Source organism: Lingula anatina, chromosome 4 (assembly GCF_051362555.1).
Source record: "Lingula anatina isolate TDL-2025a chromosome 4, LinAna3.0, whole genome shotgun sequence".
Taxonomy (NCBI): domain Eukaryota; kingdom Metazoa; phylum Brachiopoda; class Lingulata; order Lingulida; family Lingulidae; genus Lingula; species Lingula anatina.
In genome coordinates this window covers 19,079,662-19,103,384 of record NC_141770.1, presented here as the reverse complement: position 1 = coordinate 19,103,384, position 23,723 = coordinate 19,079,662, and the positions used below count along the sequence as shown (strand labels likewise).

The window sequence follows — 23,723 nt, the reverse complement described above, 5'->3', positions numbered from 1 at the left end:
CTATTTCAAACCAAGGGAAGATATGTATGTAGGTTAAACAGAATTTTACACTCCAAATAATTATAATATTATTGTTCTAATTTTTCTCAGTTGTTTTAAATAATAAAGTAAAACAATTTTAATCAGTATTTAACAGTTTATTCAGTTCTTTGCATAAAACTACGTGCACAACCTTTTTGAAGGGTGCAATAAAAACAAGTAAAGTAAAGAATGAATTCCATCAAACAGGGCAGAACATAGATTAAATATTTCAAGCAAAATAATTATAACTGAAATCAAATTTATACATTTTTACAGTTTCACTTGTGTAAATAAGGCGGTTGTGTGTGTAAACATGTGACACATCACATGTCGGCCTAAAATAAAAGATACATCTAGCACCTTTAAAACAATCAAATAAGTAAAAATAATTATATCTATAATATGTCTATATCTTCCTGACAAACCCAGAAAACGAAACAAGATACAACTAAATGAAACTCCTCTGAGACTGGCTGCCTTACTGTTTGTAAAAGGAATCTGTATAAATTTTATTTTTCACAACCTGAATATGCATAATATGTACAAACATATGACAACTTCTAACCACAATGTAAGCTTGTGTTAACCTGTTAAAATTCAACCTTGTGTGCAATTCTCTTTCAAATCTTCAGCACGCAATGTGTATGTGTGGGTGCGTGCGTGCGTGCGTGCGTTTCAGTCTATCTGTTACAGGAAAAGGCCCTACAAATGACTACTAAAACGTGTCAACTAAAGCAGTTTAGCCTAAAACAACAGCGTACAATATGACTTGGTCATAATACAAATATTTTGGCAAAATAAGATAACACACAAAAACAAATGTACATGTACTATAAAAACAATTCAAACGCTAAACAAGGAGACCCTCGGTGCACTAGATAACATGCAGCTATTGTTAGAAAAATGCAGAATTTGATAATTAATACACCAAATTTGCAAACAAATATTTAAATGGCGAATATATGTTCAGCATACAGACACCAAAACAAAAAATGCACAACCCCATACAGTTAAGAATATTTGCGATATCCACTCATTTGTATATACCAATACAGATATTTATAAATAGAAATTTGCATTGGATGGTACTACATAACAGTCATTTAATTTTTTTAATGGTCCCATTTGGAAGATATGAAAATAAATGCGTTATAAGAAAATGTAAGACAATCTTAACACTATAATGTATATTACTGTATATACATATGAAAGCGCTCTCAACGTCTACGTTATTAGACAATGACAATATATTTCAATAAGCCACACTACTTATATACATTATTATATCATTCATCGCAGGACTGCATGCCCTGTCAGGTGGTGGCAGAGAAAATGTTGACAAATTTTGCGATGTGACCTTGGCCTGTTCGAAGACGGAACCGTAAACTAGCGACTTCTGTTTACTATGAAATTTCCGAATATTCAGCATATGTAAGCAAGTGCCAACTATTAGCTCTCGCTTGCTTCTTAGTGAAGCAGCCCATGGGAAAACCAACGATTTCTAAACCTGGTTCTTAGCTGTCATTACTGGGTAGCTTGAACACTAACTTCGGAATTTTTTTCAAAGTGGATAATGTTTAAAAATTAAGAACTTCACCCGCCATCATTTGATCAGTCATTGGAGTGCACTATAAAACAACCCAAACATCGATTCATTATGGGTACTGTAATGTCAATTGCCACTTTACAACTGGGTGTCTATTCCCTTATCAGGTTAACCTCTTCCCCCATCTCAATGTCATTTCCCCCGGGAATACCTTATGTACGGTCTAACTTTGTACTCCAGCATAGGCTGAAACTTATTGCTAATTTTCCCGTAAACCTTCAGTTTCCCCTGTCTATCTCCTGTGTACACCGTGCCTTCAAATATCCCCCTCTCCTCGTCCGTCTGTGCCAGGTGGTTCCACTCGTTGCCGACCACTACGGCGACTTTCTGGGCAGATGGCACCTCCACTTTGAACGGTATCTTGTTCCCTTGTTCTAGCTCACTCATCATTGGGTGGTGCAGGCGCCCGGCTTTGTTCCAGTGATGGAATGCAATTGGAAACGGGTCCGGCTCACTGGAGGGGACAGAGCACTCAACTAAGACTCTGTAAACCACGGTGCCGTGACTGAGATCGTCCTCCGGAGCGGCATTGATTTCGAAGATGTAGAAGTCTGGGCGGAATGTTCGTATTAAAAAGGAGGAGATTTTGTCCCCACGACGCTGCTGCAAAGCAAAACGATCACAGTTTTCATACACATTATTTTCATCGTCAGCACGAAGGAGTCTGTGCATTAGTTTTATACGCTTTGCTCCCGTTAACGACAGTCTGACTTCCAAGTCACCACCTGAATTGTTCACGAGGTACGGTTCAGTTTGAGAAGAAGGAACCACGCCCATTTTAGCGCCATCTGGCGTCAAACCGAAGTAAGGACAGCCAGGGTACAGTCTTTGGAATGAAGCTGGAATTTCAAACGCCTGGATTTGGAATGAGCACGCATTCTCTTCGTTTGTAAATATATGCAGGAAGCAGATGTTAGGAAGGGGCACTTCAATGGACAGGACGACCTCGCTTCCTTTGACCTTGACATCTACCTGACCGGTCAAGGTCGCTGTTCCATAGTACGAGTCAAGTTTAGCTGCAAAATTGACCCCTTTCTTTGGACATTTGAGCAACACTGTGAGATCGCCGGTTTTTGTTGTAAGAACAGAGTCATATTTTTCCACAAAACTTAATTCGTGATTGAAGAATGGAGTCTTCTTCACTGGCAGTTTGACAAAGCCCTCCATGGTCAGTGGAGATTCTAGAAGTTGCCATTTAGGATCGTCAGGGAAATGCTGCTGAATGTGATCTTCGGGGTCCGTAAGGAAATACGTCTCCTCGTATTTGTACTCAAGCTCAAGGTCATTCAGATCTCCAAATATGGTGGACTTACGTTGTCCATGACTACGCCGCGCCCCCCAATGGCAGTTGATGAAACGCCATGAGCCATCCACGTGCGCTGTTGTCCATACATTTCTAAATCGCTTGGTGAGCGGCTTTCCTGGCTTGTATCCCTCACCCTTGGAGAATCCGTAGATAATTTCGCAGTGAAGACCAGCGTACCTGAAAGAAAAAAGGGACCTTTTCAGACATCTGGTATTCAATATTCCCCCTTTTCAGATGTTTAGATCTGGTATTCAAATTTTCCTTTCTTACGAAGATTGTTCCCAGTTATGTCAAAAGAATCGCTAGTATTATTATTGGTGCTAAATTAAACGCATAACACTGAAGATTATAACTGTAAAAAGTGGGATACCTTGCTGCATGTGAGATATTTCTTTGGTGCTGTACAATTTGAATGAATAAAAACAACATTAGCAACCACACATATTTCTAGGTTATATGTTTTTAAACAACTTACCCGCATAATCTTTTAAAGAGCACGTGGTAGCTCTCTCGTCCTAGCTTGATACCTCTCAGCAATCCTAAGGGCGTGTCGGGATCGACATCTTCGAATTCCATCTGGTTCAAATTTTTGATGGTGATCCAACGGAATATGGCTCTGAACATGAATAAATAAAACGTTTTAAACAGGCATTGAATAATATGCGATGGGCTTTTTTTGTTTAAACTCAAGAATACAAATGAAACCCCAAGAGATATCTAGATTATAAGTGACTACACAATATGAATGTGCGAATATCTTTTTCTCATCACGAATTGAATTTGTTACTGCTTACGATATACGTTGACATATCTTGTATAATTATTTTTTTCAAGTGATAACGAACATTTGCTGAACATATAAAAAAAACTACCTGACTTTCTCCATGTCGTTCTTGCAGCCCTCAGTCAGTTCACGAACCAAGTCTGTGAAACTGGACGGTTGGGGCTCCATGTGCGCCACCTGGCGAAAAAAGCAAAGACTATGTACATCTTCTGTAATATTGATACTTTGACTACAGCCTATGCATAGTGATACGACAATGATTTATTATTGGTGCGAATTATTCATGCTATTTTTATGTACACTGATGCATTTAATGTGGGAATGCTTACCGGTGTGCATAAATTACCTTTATGACGTGTTCGTCCAACTCCATGAAGATAACAGTGGGATTTTCACAGAAGTGAACTTTCTTGTTCCTGGGGGGTTTAATGGGTGGTCTGACGGTTTGTTCGTACTCTCTGGTCAGTGTGGTAGTGTCTCGATCATACACCTTACGGTCCTAGATAATGAAATGCATGTTAATATGTAAGTCACTGGGATTACAATATATCAATGGAAAAAGGTGTGTAATAATCAACATTAAAAGGAAAATCTTTTTATACACAATTTGCTTTATGTGTTAAATCGTATAATATAACTAATGACGATTTAATATTGCAGGTTGTTGAATATCATTTTATCCAAATAGAGCCGTGGTTTAGAAATGGCCTTAATGTTAAAAATAACTGAATATTACTTCTTATTTCACAGCAGAACTACTTACCCTCTGGTGCCTTAACATAAGCATCTGTCTGGTGTGTTTTTCTACCAAGTCGGCCACTTCTCGTTGCTCACCCTGAGCCAAATCTTCAATGAGCTGCCTCCTTCGAGCTTTCATCTCTTTGGCGTACGACTCCTCCAGCTTTCGCCTCTCTTCACCCATGAGACGCTGCAGTTCGGGATCGTCCATCATCTCGAGGCTTAGATCCGCCAAATGGGTCGACTCACCCGCCCGCTGCTGCTCGCCTCGTGGAAGTGGCGTACTTGTGCTACGAGCAGGGCGCCCGGCGGTTGAAGACGCAATACTTGTCGTGTCCGAATCACGCATTTCACGTGGTCTTCGAACACGCGGCGGTTCCACGAGCTCGTCGTCGCCTTCCTCGGCAGCGTCCTCCTCTGACGGTTTTCCTTTCTTTCCTTTCTTTTTCTTATCTTCTTTCCTTTTAGCTTCCTTTGCCTCTTTTGCCGCTTTCTTCTCCGCCTTTTCTTTCTCTTTCTGCTCTTTTTTCAGATCTTTTTTCGATTTCTTTTTCGCAGGGTCTTCAAACACGCTGCTGGCCATCGTGCTAACAGACATGGCGTCGCTGTCTCTTTGACCAGGGCGTTCTGGCTCTGACGACTTTCTTCTAGATGGCCCGGCTGCTTGTTCTGTGTCTTGTGCAATTAACTTGGATCTGCTGGTGGCAACCTTGTTCATCATGTCTTTTATTCTCTTCTCTTTTTCTGATGTCATAGACTGGTGTAGCTTCTCCATTTCTTTCTCTTGTCTTTCCAAAAATCTTCTATATAAAGCGTCCTCTTCTTCTTTTTGGCGTCTCTCAAGCTCCCGTTGAGCGGCCATGATGTCTTCGCTTTTCAGTCTTCTCTTTTGCGTTGGTGTCAGCGTTGGAGTGCTGGTCTCTACTGGCGGTGGAACTGTAAGTTCGTCAGGGAATTCGATTGTTGTCACCTGCTGCTGCGATTTCTTTGGCTTTTGGATTTGAGCGTATACTGTTGTTGATCGTCCCTTTGGCTGGGTTGAGTCTTGCACCACAAATCCACCCCCAGCTTTTCCGCCAAGGGAGTCTGCGCTTGAAGCGCTCCCTTCTCTTTTCGCCTCTGCGAAGTGGGGTGTGGTATATATGACTCGTCGTTCAATATCTGGAGTATTGCCAGTGGAGTTAAGCTTTCCCTCCGTGGTTAGGATTTCATTCACAAATTCTTCTGGGCTACGTACCCCGAATACCTTGGCAAATTCCTGACTACCTGTGATTGTTTTCTTTTCTTCGCCGTTTGATAACTGATCTGGAACGGGAGATTCTGATAAGTTGTCAGCACTACCATTGCTACGCAGCGACCTCTTCCTGATGCCAAACGCTCTCGGGACATTTTGTCTCACGCGGTTGTAGACATCGCGATCGTAAGAGCGTGAACTGTCTTCCGACACACTTTCATCTTGGTCGCTCTGATCACCTTTCTCAAAATCCCCTTGCAATCGCAACTGATCATTTTGCGTCCCTTTGGTTGGTACTTTCAGAACCACCGACTCTTCCTGAAGATCATAACCGCCACCTAGTGTAGATGTACTTTGAATAGTACTGGTGGTTGAAATGGTCTTTCTCTGTGCTGTTATCTGTTCAGCTGTAAATTCTTTGGCTTTTCGCTCTTCTGCTCTGTGCACCTTAAATACACGGTCAGCTGGTACTGGGGCTCTTGTACCTTTAAGAAGGGACTCTGTGGTGTAAGTTTCAGGAAATTCAGTTTCAGGGTCTGGTTTCATATCTTTCACCTTTTCATATTCAGTCGGCGTTTCAGCATAATCTTCGGTATACTCTTCCCTGACATCAAAATGGGTCTCTGTTGAGGTAAACGTGTAAGAAATGCCCTCTTTTGTCTGTGTAGTTGAAACTGTTCCGTGTTTTGCATATTGGTGTGATTTCTCTGCATCTTCGCGGATCATTTTTGCAATTAACTCGGATTCAAAAGTTGGACTTTTGCTAGCCTGTCTTCCTTTGCTAGGTGTTAATTTCGGACTTTTATTGCCTGGATTATCTGTAATTTCTCCTTGTTGTGAATGGCCGAATCTTCGTGGCTCACGCTCTAAGCTCTCAAATGACAGGTCACCATCTGACGACTGTTGATCTTCAGTTTCAGCGACGAACTTTCCAGAGTCATCTTTTACTGGTGCCTTACGGATCTCACCTCCCTTTTTGTCCTTTTTTTCTTTGTTCATTGAGCTTTTCTCCGGATCTTTTTCTGAGATGGGGACCCCATAGAATGAGGGAATGTCCGTTTTACCTTGAGGAGTAACACGCCCTGTAGAAACATCGATTCCATACTGCTTCACGTATTGCTCTGTGTCTTTATTGAGACCCAACATTTCAGCCCTGAATTCGTTTTCGTGGTCAGACATGACAGAATCATCGTCTCTGCCAGTAACTGTAGACTCCGATTCAGCCTCTGACGTTTCACTTTTGTATTCATCCTTTTCTGAGAATCGGACACTCTTTGGACTCTTTGGTTTATATTTAGATTCCTCTTCGGCCTTGCTTTTCATATATTCGCCAAGGAACATCTCTCCTACTAAGTTTCCTTCGGTTTGGATTGAAGGTTTCTCTCCTTTCTTTTGCTCCTGATTCCGTGCCGCTTGTGGAGTTTTCTCATTCGCTGCCTTTGCTGTTTGTTTTGGTGCAGGGCGTCTAACTCTGGGTTCATACTCTAAATCTTCAATATCATCATTATCATCATATTTATCGGGTTCCTGAGTCTCTCCCCGGAGGAACTGCTCTCTCAAGGCAGCAATCTTGCTTCTGCCCTTTGCTCCTGGGACCACATCTCCTGACGCCTTGTCAAGATTGGTCACTGGCTGCTCTTCCCCTTCCTGATCAGCACCACTGTTGGAAGATGTCAGTGCTCTGACGGGAATTTTACTGGGACTTTTCCCAGCAGCGGTCTGTTTCCGGGAGGCTTCGTCCTTTTGGACCTGCTCCATAAATATGCCTTCTACACTTTGTTGGTTGCCTTTAGTCGGTATTTTACTCTTAAAACCAGGCGGTTTCACCGGTGTAGGTATGGTGCTGGGGCTCTGGTCTACGCCAAACTCTGTTTCCATCAACTGTCGTTGCTGTGGCGTCAACTTGTGGTCAGGAGTAAGTTTTGCCTGTTCACGTTCAAATATTGAGATTTTTTGAAAAACACTTTTAGTAGACACATCCTGGGGAGACTTCTCCACCATTGTTTCGTCATGGTCTTCAAATTCATCACCGTGCTTTCTGATAGCTGATTCAACTAATTGTTTTAAGGAAACGTCATTGTCAGCATCAAAATCAGCTTCCATGGCAGCAGGTGTTGGCGTGGGCGGCTCATCATCAATGTCTGTCTCTGTAATCTGACCGATGGGGGCTCTATGTTCTTCAGTGCCTCGGCGATCTCCAGCCTGGTTCTTTTTAATCTGATCAAGAAACATGGCACTCACATCGGCTTCTTGCAAATTTTCTCTACTCCTTGACCTGTCGGACTTCTTCCGTAGCTTTTTTTCTCCTGCTCTCTCTTTAAGATGGTCCAACAAAAGAGCCTCAATATCGGTGTCTGTGTCTGTAGTTTGATACAGGTGATCTATATCTGTGTCTGTGTCAGGTTCTGTAGAGCTGTCACCTTGTTCTTTTCGTGGTTGTTTCCTTCTCTGTCGTGGTTTTCCACCAGCCATTAAGATTGAATCTGTACTTCCTTCGTCTGATGACACACTGACGTCATGTGCCTTTGTTCCATCATACTGTGGACCAAGTTCTTGTTCCAGCCTTTCAATCTCCACGTCGATGTTGGTCTCTATCACGTCATCGTCTTCTGCATCAATATCAGTTTCTTGTATTCCATGTTTCCAATGTTGTTGGTCTTGAGAGTATGGCGTCCTTGCCTTATGGCTGAGTTCGTCTTTCTTAATTTGCTCTAGGAACATTTCACCAAGGTTAGTTTCTCCCTGTGCCCCCTTAGACCTCATCTGGGGTTTGCCTAGTGTGTCAGAAGTCTGTGCAAGAGGTCGACCATGCTGGTCGTTAGATTGCCTATTTGATTGATCAACTGGGCGACCATGCTCATCAAACACCTGCTGCACAGGCTGCTCCTCTTTGGAATGTACTATAGGGAGTCCATCTTGATCAAAGAGTTGGTTGTTGTGTTGATCTACGAGTCGTGCATTTTCATCGTAACGTAACTTTGCATTTGGCTTGGCCTGGCGACCATCTTCATCGTATAACTGTTGACTAGATTGTGAGATGGGTTGACCATTTTGGTCGTAAAGCTGTTTGTTTGATTGGTCAACAAGACAACCGTGTTCATTGATATACAGCTTATCCGTTTGCTTGACTGGACGCCCGTGTTCATCCAATATCTTTTTCATAGGCTGGCCATTTTGATCATATAGTTTTCTGTTGGATTGGTCCACAAGGTTTCCGCACTCATCGAAATGTAGCTCCCCTGTCTGCTCCACTGGATTGCCATGTTCATCTTGTAGTTGTGTTCCATACTGTACAAAAGGGCGGCCATGTTGATCATAAATCTGTTTGTTGGATTGGTCAACAAGGCGACCATGATTATCGTAATGTAACTGTGTATTGGACTTAACTGGATGACCGTTCTGGTCATATAATTGCCGGTCAAGTTCCTGTTTGTGAACGTGCACAATGGGTTGACCTTTGTGATTGAAGAGTTGGTTGTTGGATTGGTCTACAAGACGTCCATGATCATCGTAATGTAATTTTGCTGTCGGCTTGGCCTGGTGACCATGCTCATCGTATAGTTGCTGGATAAACTGTGAAATAGGTCGGCCATTTTGGTCGTAGAGCGGTTTGTTTGATTGGTCAACAAGACAACCGTGTTCATCAATATGAAGCTTTCCCGTTTGTTTGACTGGACGCCCGTGTTTGTCCAATATCTTTTTCATAGGCTGGCCATTTTGGTCGTATAGTTTTCTGTTGGATTGGTCCACAAGGTTTCCGTGCTCATCGAAATTTAGCTCCCCTGTCTGCTTCACTGGATTGCCATGTTCATCTTGTAGTTGTGTTCCATACTGTACAAAAGGGCGGCCATGTTGATCATAAATCTGTTTGTTGGATTGGTCAACAAGGCGACCATGATTATCATAATGTAACTGTGTATTGGACTTAACTGGATGGCCATTCTGGTCATATAATTGCCGGTCAAGTTCCTGTTCATCAATGTGCACTATGGGTTGACCATTTTGATCGAAGAGTTGATTGTTGGATTGGTCTACGAGGCGTCCATGATCATCGTAATGTAATTTTGCATTTGGTTTAGTCTGGCGACCATGCTCGTCATAAAGTTGCTGGCTAAACTGTGAAATAGGTCGGCCACTTTGGTCGTAGAGCTGTTTGTTCGATTGGTCAACAAGACAACCGTGTTCATCAATATACAGCTTATCCGTTTGCTTGACTGGACGCCCGTGTTCATCCAATATCTTTTTCATAGGCTGACCATTTTGGTCGTATAGTTTTCTGTTGGATTGGTCCACAAGGTTTCCGCGCTCATCGAAATGTAGCTCCCCTGTCTGCTCCACTGGATTGCCATGTTCATCTTGTAGTTGTGTTCCATACTGTACAAAAGGGCGGCCATGTTGATCATAAATCTGTTTGTTGGATTGGTCAACAAGGCGACCATGATTATCGAAATGTAACTGTGTATTGGGCTCAACTGGGTGGCCGTTCTGGTCATATAACTGCTGTCCAAGCTCCTGAACATGCACTATGGGTTGACCATTTTGATCGAAGAGTTGATTGTTGGATTGGTCTACTAGACGTCCATGATCATCGTAATGTAATTTTGCATTAGGTTTAGCCTGGCGACCATGTTCATCATAAAGTTGCTGGCTAAACTGTGAAATAGGTCGGCCATTTTGGTCGTAGAGCGGTTTGTTTGATTGGTCAACAAGACAGCCGTGTTCATCAATATGAAGCTTTCCCGTTTGGTTGACTTTACGTCCGTTTTCATCCAATATCTTTTTCATAGGCTGGCCATTTTGGTCGTATAGTTTTCTGTTGAATTGGTCTACTAGGTTGCCGAGCTCGTCAAAATGTAGCTCCCCTGTCTGCTCCACTGGATTGCCATGTTCATCTTGTAGTTGTACTCCATACTGTACAAAAGGGTGGCCATGTTGGTCATAAACTGGTTCGTTGGACTGGTCAACAAGGCAACCACGCTCATTATACTGTAGCAGCGATGTTGGCTCTAGTGGCTGACCATGTTTTCCATACAATTGGTGACCGGATTGATCAACTGGTCGCCTTTCTTCGTCCAACTGCTGGTCAGTGATGACATGTGCTACGGGTCGTCCATGTTGATCGTAGACCTGCTGTTTCGATTCGTCAACAAGGCGACCGTGTTCATCAAAATGAAGCTCTCCCGTACCCTGAACTGGATTTCCTTGCTCGTCACATAATTGCTGACCATACTGTAAGATAGGTTGGCCAAGTTGGTCATAGAGTTGCTTGCCAGATGGGTCAATTAGGCGACCATGGCCATCAAAGTGTAGTTGCCCCGTGGTTTCTATTGGATTGCCGTCTCCGTCATATAATTTCCGTGCAGCCTGTACAAATGGTATTCCATCTTGGTCGAATAGTTGCTTATTGGATTGGTTCACAAGGCGACCACGTTCATCAAAATGTAGCTGCCCAGTGGACTTAACTGCGCGGCCATTTTGGTCATACACCTTTGCGATAGCTCTGCCGTTTTGATCGTACAGTTGGTTGTTGGAGGAGTCAACAAGATGACCTTGTTTATCGTAGTGCAGTTCTTCTGCGAGATCAACTGGATTCCCAAGCTCATTATATAACTGAAGTGCAGACTGGTTGATTGGACCACCTTGTTGGTCATAAAGCTGATTGTTAAATTGGTCCACCAGACGGCCGTGTTCATCGAAGTGCAGCTCTCCCGTGTGCTCAATCGGATTGCCATACTCGTCGCATAAATGTTGAGCGTACTGTACAATAGGACAACCTTGCTGGTCGTAGACTTGGTTGTTTGTGTGGTCAACAAGGCGACCATGTTCATCGTATCTTAGCTGACCCATCGGGTTCACTGGGTGACCGCCTTCGTCATATAACTGTTGTGCACTCTGAACTATGGGCTGACCATATTGATCGTGGAGTTGGTTGTTGGTGTCATTAACAAGATGGCCATTTTCATCAAAATGCAGCTCATTGCCTGGCTCGACGGGACAACCGTTTCCATCATAAAACTGTGTGATAGGCTGCCCATGTTGGTCGTATAACTTCTTGTTGTCTTTATCAATCAGCTGCCCCTGTTCATCAAAAGTAAGTGTACCCATGGGCTGAGCAGGGAAACCTTGTTCGTTATATAATAGTTGAGCAGGTAGTTTATCAGCTCGGCCATACTGATCTTCACTGGATATTTCTATTGCTCGCATTATGGGTCGGCCATGTTGATCGAATAATGGTTGGTTGGCCTGGTCAACAAGGCTGCCGTGTTCGTCGTAATGCAGATCACCGGTGGGCTCGACGAGACGACCATGTTTGTCAAACAACTGCAGTCGAGAATCAACAGCTGGCTGGCCTTGCTGGTGGTCCTGCGGTTCGTCTGAAAAAATTACTGGCTCACCATATTGGTCGTATAGTTGTTTATTGGACTGGTCAGTTAGGCGTCCATGTTCATCATAATGTAGTTGACCATTGGCGGTAACTGGGCGACCGTTGTCATCATAAAACTGCTGCCCAGGCTGGGCAATAGGTCGGCCGTGCTGGTCGTACAGCTGCTTGGATTGGTCTGTAAGACGACCATTTTCATCGTAAAATTGTTCGCCAACCTTTGTAATTGGCCGACCATTTTCGTCATAACACTGCTCCCTAGCTCGCCCAACAAGTCGACCATACTCATCATAGTAGGGTTGATTATTAGGTTGAACGACAATGCGACCATCCTCATCATATAATTGTTGACCTAGCTGTTCAACAGGTTGGCCGTGTTCATCATACAATTGTCCGTGGATTTTATCCGTAAGTTGTCCAATCTCTTCATATGGATTTTCTGCTTCTGGGTGGTGGTCGTCATGAGGACGACCGTTGGTCACGCGGTCCCTTCCTCCTGGTTTTCGATTCTGAGCGTTTTCTGTTAACTCGTTTCTCGAATTTACGTCTCCTTCACCGGTTCTGTTTTTCTTTTTCTTCGTCTTATCTGGCTGTGAATAGATAGGGAAATTAGTGAGCTGGTCGTTTTCCTGGTCTTTTCCTTGATCACCGTCTTGGCTACCAAGTGGACCAACTCTTCTTGGTTCCTGGTCAAAGTTTGTGACACCACTGTTACCATGGTGATTTAGCGCTGCTCCTTGCTCGTTGGCGTCACTTCTTGGCACACGTCTCCTGGGCTCTTGCTCAAAGTTTGTGTCATCAATATCCTCATATGGAGAGACCGTTTGCTGTGCATGTTGTTGATCCCGCTCTCTCTGTGCATTACGCCCTTTCTGCCGTACCTCACCACTGCTTAGTTCCCCGGGGTAATAAGCCTCACCCTCGCGTTCTTTCTGGAACTGGTCCATGAAGAGATTTTGGAAATTCTCGTTTGTTTTATCTATGTTTTGGTCGTTCCGTGCACCAATGAACACATCGTCTGACAGTGTGCTCGCCCGAGCATTATCTTGGGTCTCTGCGGGCGCAAGGCGGTCCTGTTTTTTGGCTTTGATTCGGCGTTCTACCGGAGCGGGTTTCTTGCGACGTGGTTCTTGGTCGAACTCCTGTAGGGACTCTGTATCAACTGCCTCGTCTAGTTCGGCTCCGATATCATCAAGCTGTTGCCTGATGTCAGAGCGGACGTAATTATTTTCTTTTTCCTGATCTTGATTGGCATTGTTGATGGCCTTGTCCTTTTTCTCACCTCTTCTGCCGCGCTGTTTTGGCACAGGTTTCTCACGGGTAAAGTTATCTCCCACCAACTGTTGACTGCTGTACGAGTCTTCATGGTACTCTTCCGGTAATGAACTTATTACGGAGGCTGTCTCACTGTTGTCACCCTTACGGCGCTCGAATTTGCGGAAAATATAGAGTTGCTCAAGTTTGCGCCTCTTGAGCTCTTCGACGTCCATCTGGCTAGCATTTTCAATATCCTGAAAATAAAAGTAAAATAACACAATGATCATTCTGGAGTTGAAAGGGGGTAACTCGTATTGCCGATTAGTGAAATGTTCGCTAAATGTAGGTTTATTGTAGTTTACCATGGCCTGAGTAAACCGAGAGGCCCTGTTTCATATCTGACAAAATGATGAATTGATTAATTAATTAAAAAGTAAAATAAACATCAGATTAACAATATCTGAACGATATGAGTATGGCTTCCATCGCTTTATGTCAATCATACCCCTACTTTAAATTTCTGCTCATCTGAATTCCTACAATATTCCTGCACGTCCCTATGATCCACATCGTTTAATGAATTTTTTTCACAAAAAGAAAAGTTGACGAAATGCTAGACGAACATAGTTAATGCTATTTTCAATTGCGATGAACTATTGGAACCTCCGTGTTTTGATCACACCGGTTGCATTCCAGAGTTAAGCGCAAGAAGCAAAACCTAATCCAATAGTATAATGACTGTTTCATTCTTCACTACTGTGTCAACCTGCATCGACATATTAACTGCCAGTATCTGGGTCAACATCTCTGATTTAATGGATTTCAATTATAAAGATTAAGCTCAACAATAAAACATTTAGATCAAATGGATAACGTCACGGGTAAATGAATAAAGCATAGCAAAATGCTATCGGGGGGAACCGCAAAGCCTTTCATTAGCTATGTTTTGCTCTCTATAAGTAACAGAAATAATTTCTTCTGGGAAATAGAGTTAGCTCCACTCCTGCACTCCTCAGGTAGAGACTACTATAACACCTGCACCGCCATTCACTGATGACGGCGTCTTGTTAAACAATGAAATATTGTCATGGGAATAACACTTAGTTGGGTGACTGTTTGAAGAAATTATTAATGAAACTTTAAGCAGATGGTAGAGAAAACTGACAAAGAAAGCTTGTAGACAGACGGGAAGGTTTCACAAATAGTAATCACTTGAAAGGTAAAAAATCATGTTTCAATTATCTCAAGGAATGTTATATAGGAAGTTCAGATATTTGGTTGCCAAACTAAGAACCTGGCAATGAAAGTAAGTGTGCATACAAAAGGAAACGTCTCTTACTCAATTCATTAATCTCCCCTAATAATCCCCTTATTTGAAAGAATTTAAGGAAACATGCCCCCGGTCGACATGTTGAATCCACACTACACTGTCACTGACTATTAATTGGTGGTGCTTAGATGACCTTATCTCGGACGTGACGTGAATGCACGAGATTACAATGGGGTACACTAATGTTTGTGTCAAGATTACCAGCCTGTAACATTACTCCAGGCCGAGTGATTGAAGGATAATAGTGACTATAATATTTAAGAAAAAAAGCTTGAGATGTACCACATCAGGAAAGTTGGATGTTGACAATTGCTGTAAAATACATTATGCTAAGATTTCTGGGGGCAAATGTATGTTCTTCATCGAAACAAAACATTTATTCTCTCCTCATTTCATGAATGGATTAGTGTGACTTATGCATTGTGGTGAACATTTAAAACTGTAAGAAGAATCTCGAGGGCGTAATTCTCTCTCTCTCTCTCTCTCTCTCTCTCTCTCTCTCTCTCTCTGCCAAACTGAATATCTTTGAAAAGGACTTGCATAGAATTTGTTTTCGTAGTCTCTAACTGGAAAGTGATATGCCAATTTACCGGAGTTACTATTGCCATCGTAATTGCTTGTAAACTGACTTGATAATAAGAAGAATACTACACTATATACTACTACCAGGTATATACACTCCAATGCACTTTACAGTTATATGCACTATTCAACTTAAAATACAGTACCTGATATAGCGTACCATGTCATATTAAAAATATACATTGTACTTAAAGAATAATTTACAATTACTAAAATGAAAAGAAAATAGAAAAACTTAAATCGTTGTGCTAAGCCAACCATCCTATTGTTTTACAAGTAACATATATTTAGCGTATGTAAAATAGTGAGTCTTTGGACGTTATTGAAACATACACGTTACATTCAGTTTCTTTCCATTATTATTATTATTATTATTATTATTATTACTATTATTATTATTATTATTATTATTACACACCGGGGCATACAGGCTTACTTCTGCCTTGCATTGCGTGGCCGAGTAGTTTTCAATTGTTGCATACCTCACATCAATTGCTACATAAACACGGACGACCTTATATAAGCTATTATCGTTCGTTAGATAACATAGAATATCTCTGGTATGTGGACTATACAGGTGTCCTTGCACTAGGCTTCAATGTACACGACGGATTGTGCCCAAATCACTTCAGCTAACTGTACCTAAGAATATTCTGCCCCAAAACAGAAACAGTGACAGGCAGACACGATTGCTAAATGGGCATTAAAATGTTAGTATGGCATTTTAAAATTTGATTTGTTATAATCATTGGACCTCTATGTTAATTTTGATAATGTCAATACCATCTCAAACTGTTAAAAGGACTCAGTGACGTCACTAGAAGACCAAACGGCTTATACAACTTAAAAAATCTGAGGCGGGGAACCAAATAATTGGGTCGATCGGTGACGTGTACTATCCGAGTTATCCCTAATGTGTGACCTCGACCCCAGTCTTTCGCTGCCTTCAACTCGATTTGCCTATCTGATATTAAAAAGTGCAAGTACTGATCTAATGGTAATGAGATATACTTGACTACTTTTGGGGCTTTACGTAACTCCATGTCAACCACAAGCTGTAACACGTGTAATTCGATAGGTAAATATGTTGAATCAGTTTAAGGTCGACGTTGGTCAAGTACAGAGTCATGTATGACGTGAAACAACACAATGTCAATAATGTATTATTCGTGTACCCACATTACCTATGTCAGCGAATAAGCAGATGCGATAAACGACATCACTGAATAAGATGAATTATTAAACCCGCCCCTAACCCCACACGGCAATTTTGATATAAGATATCCTATCCAACTCATACGTTATCGTGTATTACCATATGTTATCAGGTAATTGGTGAATACAGAAGTGAAGTGTGATACACGAGTGTCACAGTGTGTATAGACACATTATATAGCCGCATACCTGAGTGAATATAGGTCAAGAGCCAAGCCCTTTTGTCTTGCCACCGGTATGACCAGTGATCTGGGCCATTGGTCAGACAACACTGGTCATTCTATAATTAACCACAGGGAACGTCCAGAAACATAGACATGCATGCCAATGCACTACCCATTGTTTTAATATATTTATCATGGTTATTGTAGTCTTGGTGCGCGGTAGGAAAACCGAGAAATTATATATTTTTCCGATTCGTAAACCCGTATTTTTTATCAGTTTTGAAATATTTTCTGTCTTATTATGAAAACCAACATTACCGTAATTCATTTCATAAACAAGTGTGCCCAAAGTAACTAACTGAGCAAGATTTACATTGATGAACGCCTATTCTAAACTATAGAGGTGGCCCCTATATACTGATCCTCACGTTTTAAGTCAATATATAGACGTACTACCGCTATGTTTTTTACCGTCAAGCATTTGCTTATACATCTATCTTTGCTTAATGGGACCTAAAACATTTATATAGACAGCCTGCGGGTTTTTTCTTGTCTTACATCTCACTACGTTCTTATCAGATACGCATGATTCCTGTGTTAATGTTCGAGTGCACGTTACATCATTGTAAAGTAATGGCAATACTATCGCCTGCTGAGAAATTGCATTTTCACACGAAAAGGTATGCGTGTAACTGTTCGACTGAATGAAGCTAAGAGAAGACAAAATAATTGTTGAAACGCACGCTCATAAGTACTCATGGGATAAAACTTAAGTTTCGAATTAAATAAAATAATATTCATTAAAGCGATGGTGATTAAGAACTAAAAAATGGCACTAAGATTTCAAATTCATTCCTAATGCAATATATTAGTACGGCTGACTAGATGTTTTTTTCTATATTCGATTCCATAGACAAGTAAAATCAAGACAAGTATAAAAGACAAGTATAATCTAATGCAACCTGGATGACATCTTTGACGGACGGCTTTCGGTGCCAAATGTGTCACATGTCACCTGTCACAGGTTACTGTCACCTTACTTGCGTAGATTAAATTCTTTACACGGGTTGGCAGGTGCTCAGTCGCAAAATGAACTGATCATCGTTAATTACGATAATCTTGTTAATCTTACTGATAATCCCCTCACAGATTAGATCAAATTACATCGAACCGATAAGCTCCTTACGTATGTTGTAAGGTTAAATAGCGTAAATGGCCGTAATAAGGCCCTACAGAAACAATGGATGAGAGTTTATCAAACAAAGTTCTTTTTTCCATAACGATTTGTGAAATATTTACCCCCATCAGTTGCTGGCCAGTAGGCTCATTTTCTTAGCAAACGACATAATGATCAGTACATCATATTAATCAATTCAAAAGAGATCCTCTCCCATCATTTTTCTTTACTGTCTTGTTGATGTCTGTAATTATCTTTATTGAAATAAAAGTGCTTTGAAATGTACTGCTTCTGGTCGCTTTCATAAGGCACTGACATGATGTAAGAAGTACAATCATAGAAGTACCTTTAGGTACAATATAATGTCGCGTTGTTAAATGCATACTGATCTTGAGGACTTTCATCTTTCCAGTACTAAATGTACGTATTTCGTTTCATTTGACTACTGCTGTTGTATATTGGGTCATATAAAACCAAAATTGTGGTCTTAAATTTCAGAAATCAGGATGTAATACAAAATATCCAATATAACTTTTCGCTGGTAATTTTCATGTCAAGGCACTTTAGTTTAATTTTTTCCTAATATAGATTGTCTCATTTGTACTAGGACTCAATATTCAGTTTTAGGTTTGTATAACCAGTAACTGTATTATGCATTATCAGCTGAAGTAAATACTCTGGTGGTGCTTTTATAGTGAACGAAAAACAATGGCCAAGGAGTAAGGGGCATACATGTAGCTGTCCAACCAAAGGGAAATTGCTCATCCTTACCTAACAGAACATGGACAATCAATGCAGGTGAAAACTGGCCAATTACACAGGTGAAAACTGCCACAACAAGGAAAGTCCACCTGCTTTAAAGGTGCACGTATCAAAAATAGAATCTTATTATAGCAAAAACCGATTGCTTAAAAGGGTGTCATATTCTGCTGCGGAAGAACTTAGAACCATTTATTATAATATTCCTGACATAAACACGCATACAAGTCTGGCCTAAAGCTCCTGCCAACAAATTAGTCATCTAACCACGACCGTCGTAAAAAAAATGGCTTATCGTCGACACTTTGGATTATTGCCAACGCTTTATAATGTCCATTTCTCCATATCAGTGATATTTTTATGGTATTTCATGAAATGAAAAAGCTCAGTCACAACGATGACCTACATTGGACGAATAACCAACCTAACTCACGACACCAGCCGACAGCTATTTTGTTTGATTTAGACGTTTAATATCAGTGAGGAAAATACAAAATAGCGGGCAAGCATGATGTCTGTAAATACACACACGCACATAAGAAAATAAGCATACATTTCTATTACTGAGCCGCCAAATAACGTCTACACACTAATGAAAAATGGCCCACCGTAAATCTTGCAGCAACATGAATAAGAGCTCGTAATTTAAGCACGTCGGGCACACACCTAATAAGACAATTTCATTACTTCCCTGGCCAGCACCAGTGCTTGGTTACTTGTAATGGAATGGGGATCATAGCACATGTAGAAACTGACGTTTATCTATCATGAATTATTGAAATTCTCCAAAAGATGTTTAAATAAAAACCTAGTGTTTGCTACGTGTACAGTATGCAAAATAATAGCCTGTGAATTGGCAGAGATGTAAAAGAAAATGGTTTGCATAAACTGGTTTAGATTTGAGACAATTTGTACAAATTAAAATTAAGCTCAAGATATTAGCCCCGAATATACGGAGTTCCTAAAATGAAAGGGAGATTTGAGCACATCACAACTAATCAGATAGAAGATTTGATGACCTGTACATATTTGCATTTCTTAATTTTGTTCCCTCTTCTTTCTTCAAATATATTCTAAAATGATTCAGGGAAATGATGCAGATTAATATGACAGCACACACGAACGAAGTGTGACTGCTATAACTGTGCAGGTGCGATAGAGTTCACAGTAATAATGTTAAATATACACAGACGGGTGGAGTTGCACGAGCTGCGACAAATGTATTCCTACTTGTGAACATTTAGGTCAACTTTCAGGACATGCAAGCAGCTGACCAATAATAAAAAATTCAGTGTGACAACGCCTGTCGTGTATAGGCAACCTCAGAACTTCAAATATTTCTCCAAACTATGATCCTGTGATTTGAATGTTGAATATTATTGTAATTTGATTAATGTAATTGCGTCATGTCGTATTACTTATGTTACCGTGTTTAAAAAACACTTTACAAACTGCTGCATTGATCAACGAGGTCGTCGAATAACAAATTTAGCATTTGGATCTATTTACATGGTATGTGTTTCTTTTCTCTTTTGAGCCAACCAAGGTCACCAACTCAACCGATAGACAGTGATAAATCGGCAAATAATTGTAAGAGGAAAAAACTTGATAAACAACCATACGTGCCAATGGTAACATGTCTTGTTAAGTTTTTATTGCTGTATTTTAATACTTAAGTAGTCTTTTAAAGATTTATCTGTATTTCTAAGCACGAACGCGTAACAAATACATCGAAATTGTTTTTAATTCGAACATGACTGTACTATTTATGAACTACTCAGAGCACAGCCACGTTATCAAATAACCAAACATTCCAAGATGGTTTATCACAAGCTATACGGCATTACAGTAAATGGTTTTCGCTTTCAGTCTATTTCTTTATGTCAAATTGTTTACTTAACATGACTGACCGGCCGGTGACTAAGACGAAGATGATGACGACGATGCCGTATTTAGACAGGTAAAACCCGGACGCTGTTCGCTTGTCGTCTGCTGAGTGCCATTTCATATATTAAGATAATCGCCAGTTTTGTTCAGTCATTCTAGTAAAAAAAAAGGATAGGAGGGGAGTTTCCATAACTTGGTAAAATAATTTTCACAAAGATATATATTTCTTATTCTATAAAATTGAATGTACAACTCCATTCTGGCTATTTGGACACTAAACAGTAGTGCGTGTATCTTCACTACAAAATGTATGAAATAAATGTCACATTTTGATTTAAAACCATTAGGTGTGATGTTATGCAAAATGAACGTCGCTGCGGGTTGGTACTCTAATTTTTCAAATCACAGCTAAGATATAAAAGCAAGGTACTTTGAAGTTGTTTACATTCATTCTCATACATGTAACCTAATGCAAAATGTATTATTGCTGCGGGTTGCTGTTTTGATTTTTTTAAATCGCAGTCGACATGTAAAGATCCAGTGTTGTGATAATTTTAACCTTTGCGCGAGCCACTCCCACATTTTTAACGTCTTTTTTTTCACAGTCGAGTAAGGTGACATCCGCAAACGTTTAAGATTTGAAATGGGATGATTCTTCTGTCTGTTCAAAAGAATATTTACCTTAACTGCGTTTCAAACAGCAGCTAAAATCAAAGATATCTCCACTCCAAAATTTCAGTGTTTAACAAGGCACTTTTTCGGGAAAAGAGGCAATACGGGATGTATATCATTGTTGAGTATTTCTGTTGTTTGAAGAAACTATTGCCCCAGCAAACACAAAACGTTATCAAAAAGTTACCGTATTGTCTTTATAACCCCCAAAAAGTTAAAGTAACACGATAAAACTTGCTGTGCTTGCTGGGATTGTAAGATAAAACTGCACAACATAACTGATGATGTTTTCTTTTCTTGTTTCTGACCTGTGGTTCACTTTTAGAACGTTACTTGAGGTGAACTATTTCAGTTAATCTGTTGAACTATTTTCTGATGTCCTTAATCCACTTTAATAATCACCGTTAGAATCTACCATACAATAGGCCCTACAACAAAGGAAAATCGTTTTGAAGTTGGTGACACTATTTATAAACAGCATATACTATAATACATTTTGTGCAGGTTTGACAGTTGATATTTTATATGAATTCTAATAAAAAAGGTGCGAGTACAAAACACGAATCATTATGTGGAAATGGTGAACCCTAACGACCGATGAGTATCAAGATACCCCACTTTTCTCCTCCTTATTTTCTGCTCAAGAGACCCCAGTGTGCTGCACCGAACTCGACACGTAACGTGAATGCGACGTAAACAAATGCTCAGGTCACGGCAGGTAGGAAAATCTCTCACATTATTCACATGCTGTAGGCTATACATCAAACCTAAGGTACTAGTAGCAAAGTTAAACAGCTTTATCACGCATTTAACATAATAATAAATCACACAACATTATTCGTCGTTATCTAACTCACACCGCACTCCCATAAAATGTTGCCCCCTACTTCCAGCTTGTTATGACAGAATAATGTGCTCCAGGGCAATAAAAACTTTGAGGGTGCTTATCACATTCTGCCAGGAATCTTGTGAATTCGACGACTTTGCTACCGAATTTATGACTTATTAATAACGACTCATCGTCCGGACAAACACCTACAGGTACTAGCCTGGGGCACATTTGACTCTCATTAACTTTGTCAAAGCTTTAAACACTTGATGACGCCGCTTACCTGGGTGTCAACGCTCCAGAAACTAATCTGACTCCCCGAGAGGGCAGAGGAAGAAAGGAGGCTGTTTTGTTTCTCTGGGTTGATCTGCCATGGCGCGTGCTTCCAGCAGAAAACGTCCTCCAGAGAGTCGTACTCCGAGTACCTGTATTTTGTCTTATCGTTCAGCCTCCTCCGACACACTTTGCAACGGAAACAGTTGCGATGATACAGGACTCCATAGTCTATGAACGTTTCCACGGGGTAAATGTAACCGCTGCAGCCGTGGCACTGCGTAAGGTGTCGTATTTCGAGACTCGACGCCATCTTCACCTTTTGATTAATCCACTGTGACACTTAACAAGCTTACTACCTCCATTCCAGGCAGTTTAACGCCTCTCCTACGACAACTTGTGTGGCGAAATGACCTATATTTTACAGCTTCTATAATGACCTTCAAAATGGCGGAGAGATTCGTTAAGTCACGTGATGTCGCTTTTATTACCTGTGTGTTTACCTGTACAGCTGGCTGAGTCAGGTAAACAGTCACAATATTCAAATGCGACGCACAGAAAGGCGCAGCGCAACTGATGCAATCGAACAGAAAAACACAATGGGCGGCATTGTCTATACGTTAACAGACGCACAGAGGTGCTGGAGTTTATACTATTCATGTTTTGAGTGAAAAGTCAATATTGGGTACTAGATGTTTTGTTTGAGTGCAGTAAGGTTTTCATACCGACAGACGCGATTGTTTTCCATATTAACTTAAATGTATTTATTCCAATTTACGACTGATTAAAGAAAATGAAAAATTGAAAAAATAAAAGGGAATAAAACAGTGCTGAACACTGTGTGCTTCAAAATTTCTATTAAGCCCGAAAACGTTATTTTCTATGGAGCTCTGTTAAACATAAAGTTACAACAACTCTTAACATGACATTAAAATAAACACTAAGCAAATGTTACATGCATCCATTATTTCCAATTTCTGTTCTACATGTGCCTCCATTAATCAAATTAAATAAAGGGCCTGCTTTTTTCGTTTGTTTCAGCATAGTAAAGCACTGCGAACTACCCAATTCATTAAGTTACAGCCTGCAAAACCTTTGTCTTTGTTGACGGATTCGCATTTTTTCGAAATATTTGTCGCAAGCACGATCATCTCGTTCGTACATGCTATCCGAGTCACAGAGAGATGTTTTTTCTTTTTTTTGCAATATTTTCACATATATTTCTCAAGCTATTTTTCTGCACATCTTGTATTGTGAGAATTTTGACAAAAATAATAGAAAAATAATAAGAAGAAAGATACAAAAAGACGGCATCATCTTACCGACCTCTGTTAGTGAGGAGGAACAATCCAGTTCCCCTCCCCCCCTTCCCCAGTTGTTGACTATCTTCAGTCACAGATGTCACTCTCCACAGTCTGAAAAAGATACAATGTTTAAACTAAAACAGTCCCGATGGGAACTGCCTTCGATCCCATTGCGCTCTTTAACGTCATAGGTGAAGCCAAAG

General features: G+C 40.7%; 1 protein-coding gene across 1 annotated transcript; it reads right to left on the bottom strand.

Moving 5' to 3' along the window:
• Positions 1-109: 109 nt before the first annotated feature.
• Positions 110-22,852, bottom strand: LOC106176974 (uncharacterized). Its single transcript, XM_013559575.2, has 6 exons — positions 22,227-22,852; positions 4,481-13,582; positions 4,064-4,216; positions 3,806-3,894; positions 3,409-3,549; positions 110-3,110 (listed from the first exon to the last, which is right to left on the bottom strand). The coding sequence occupies exons 1-6, from the start codon at positions 22,527-22,529 to the stop codon at positions 1,760-1,762; spliced, it is 11,139 nt and encodes a 3,712-aa protein (XP_013415029.2). The 5' UTR covers positions 22,530-22,852; the 3' UTR covers positions 110-1,759.
• Positions 22,853-23,723: the final 871 nt, after the last annotated feature.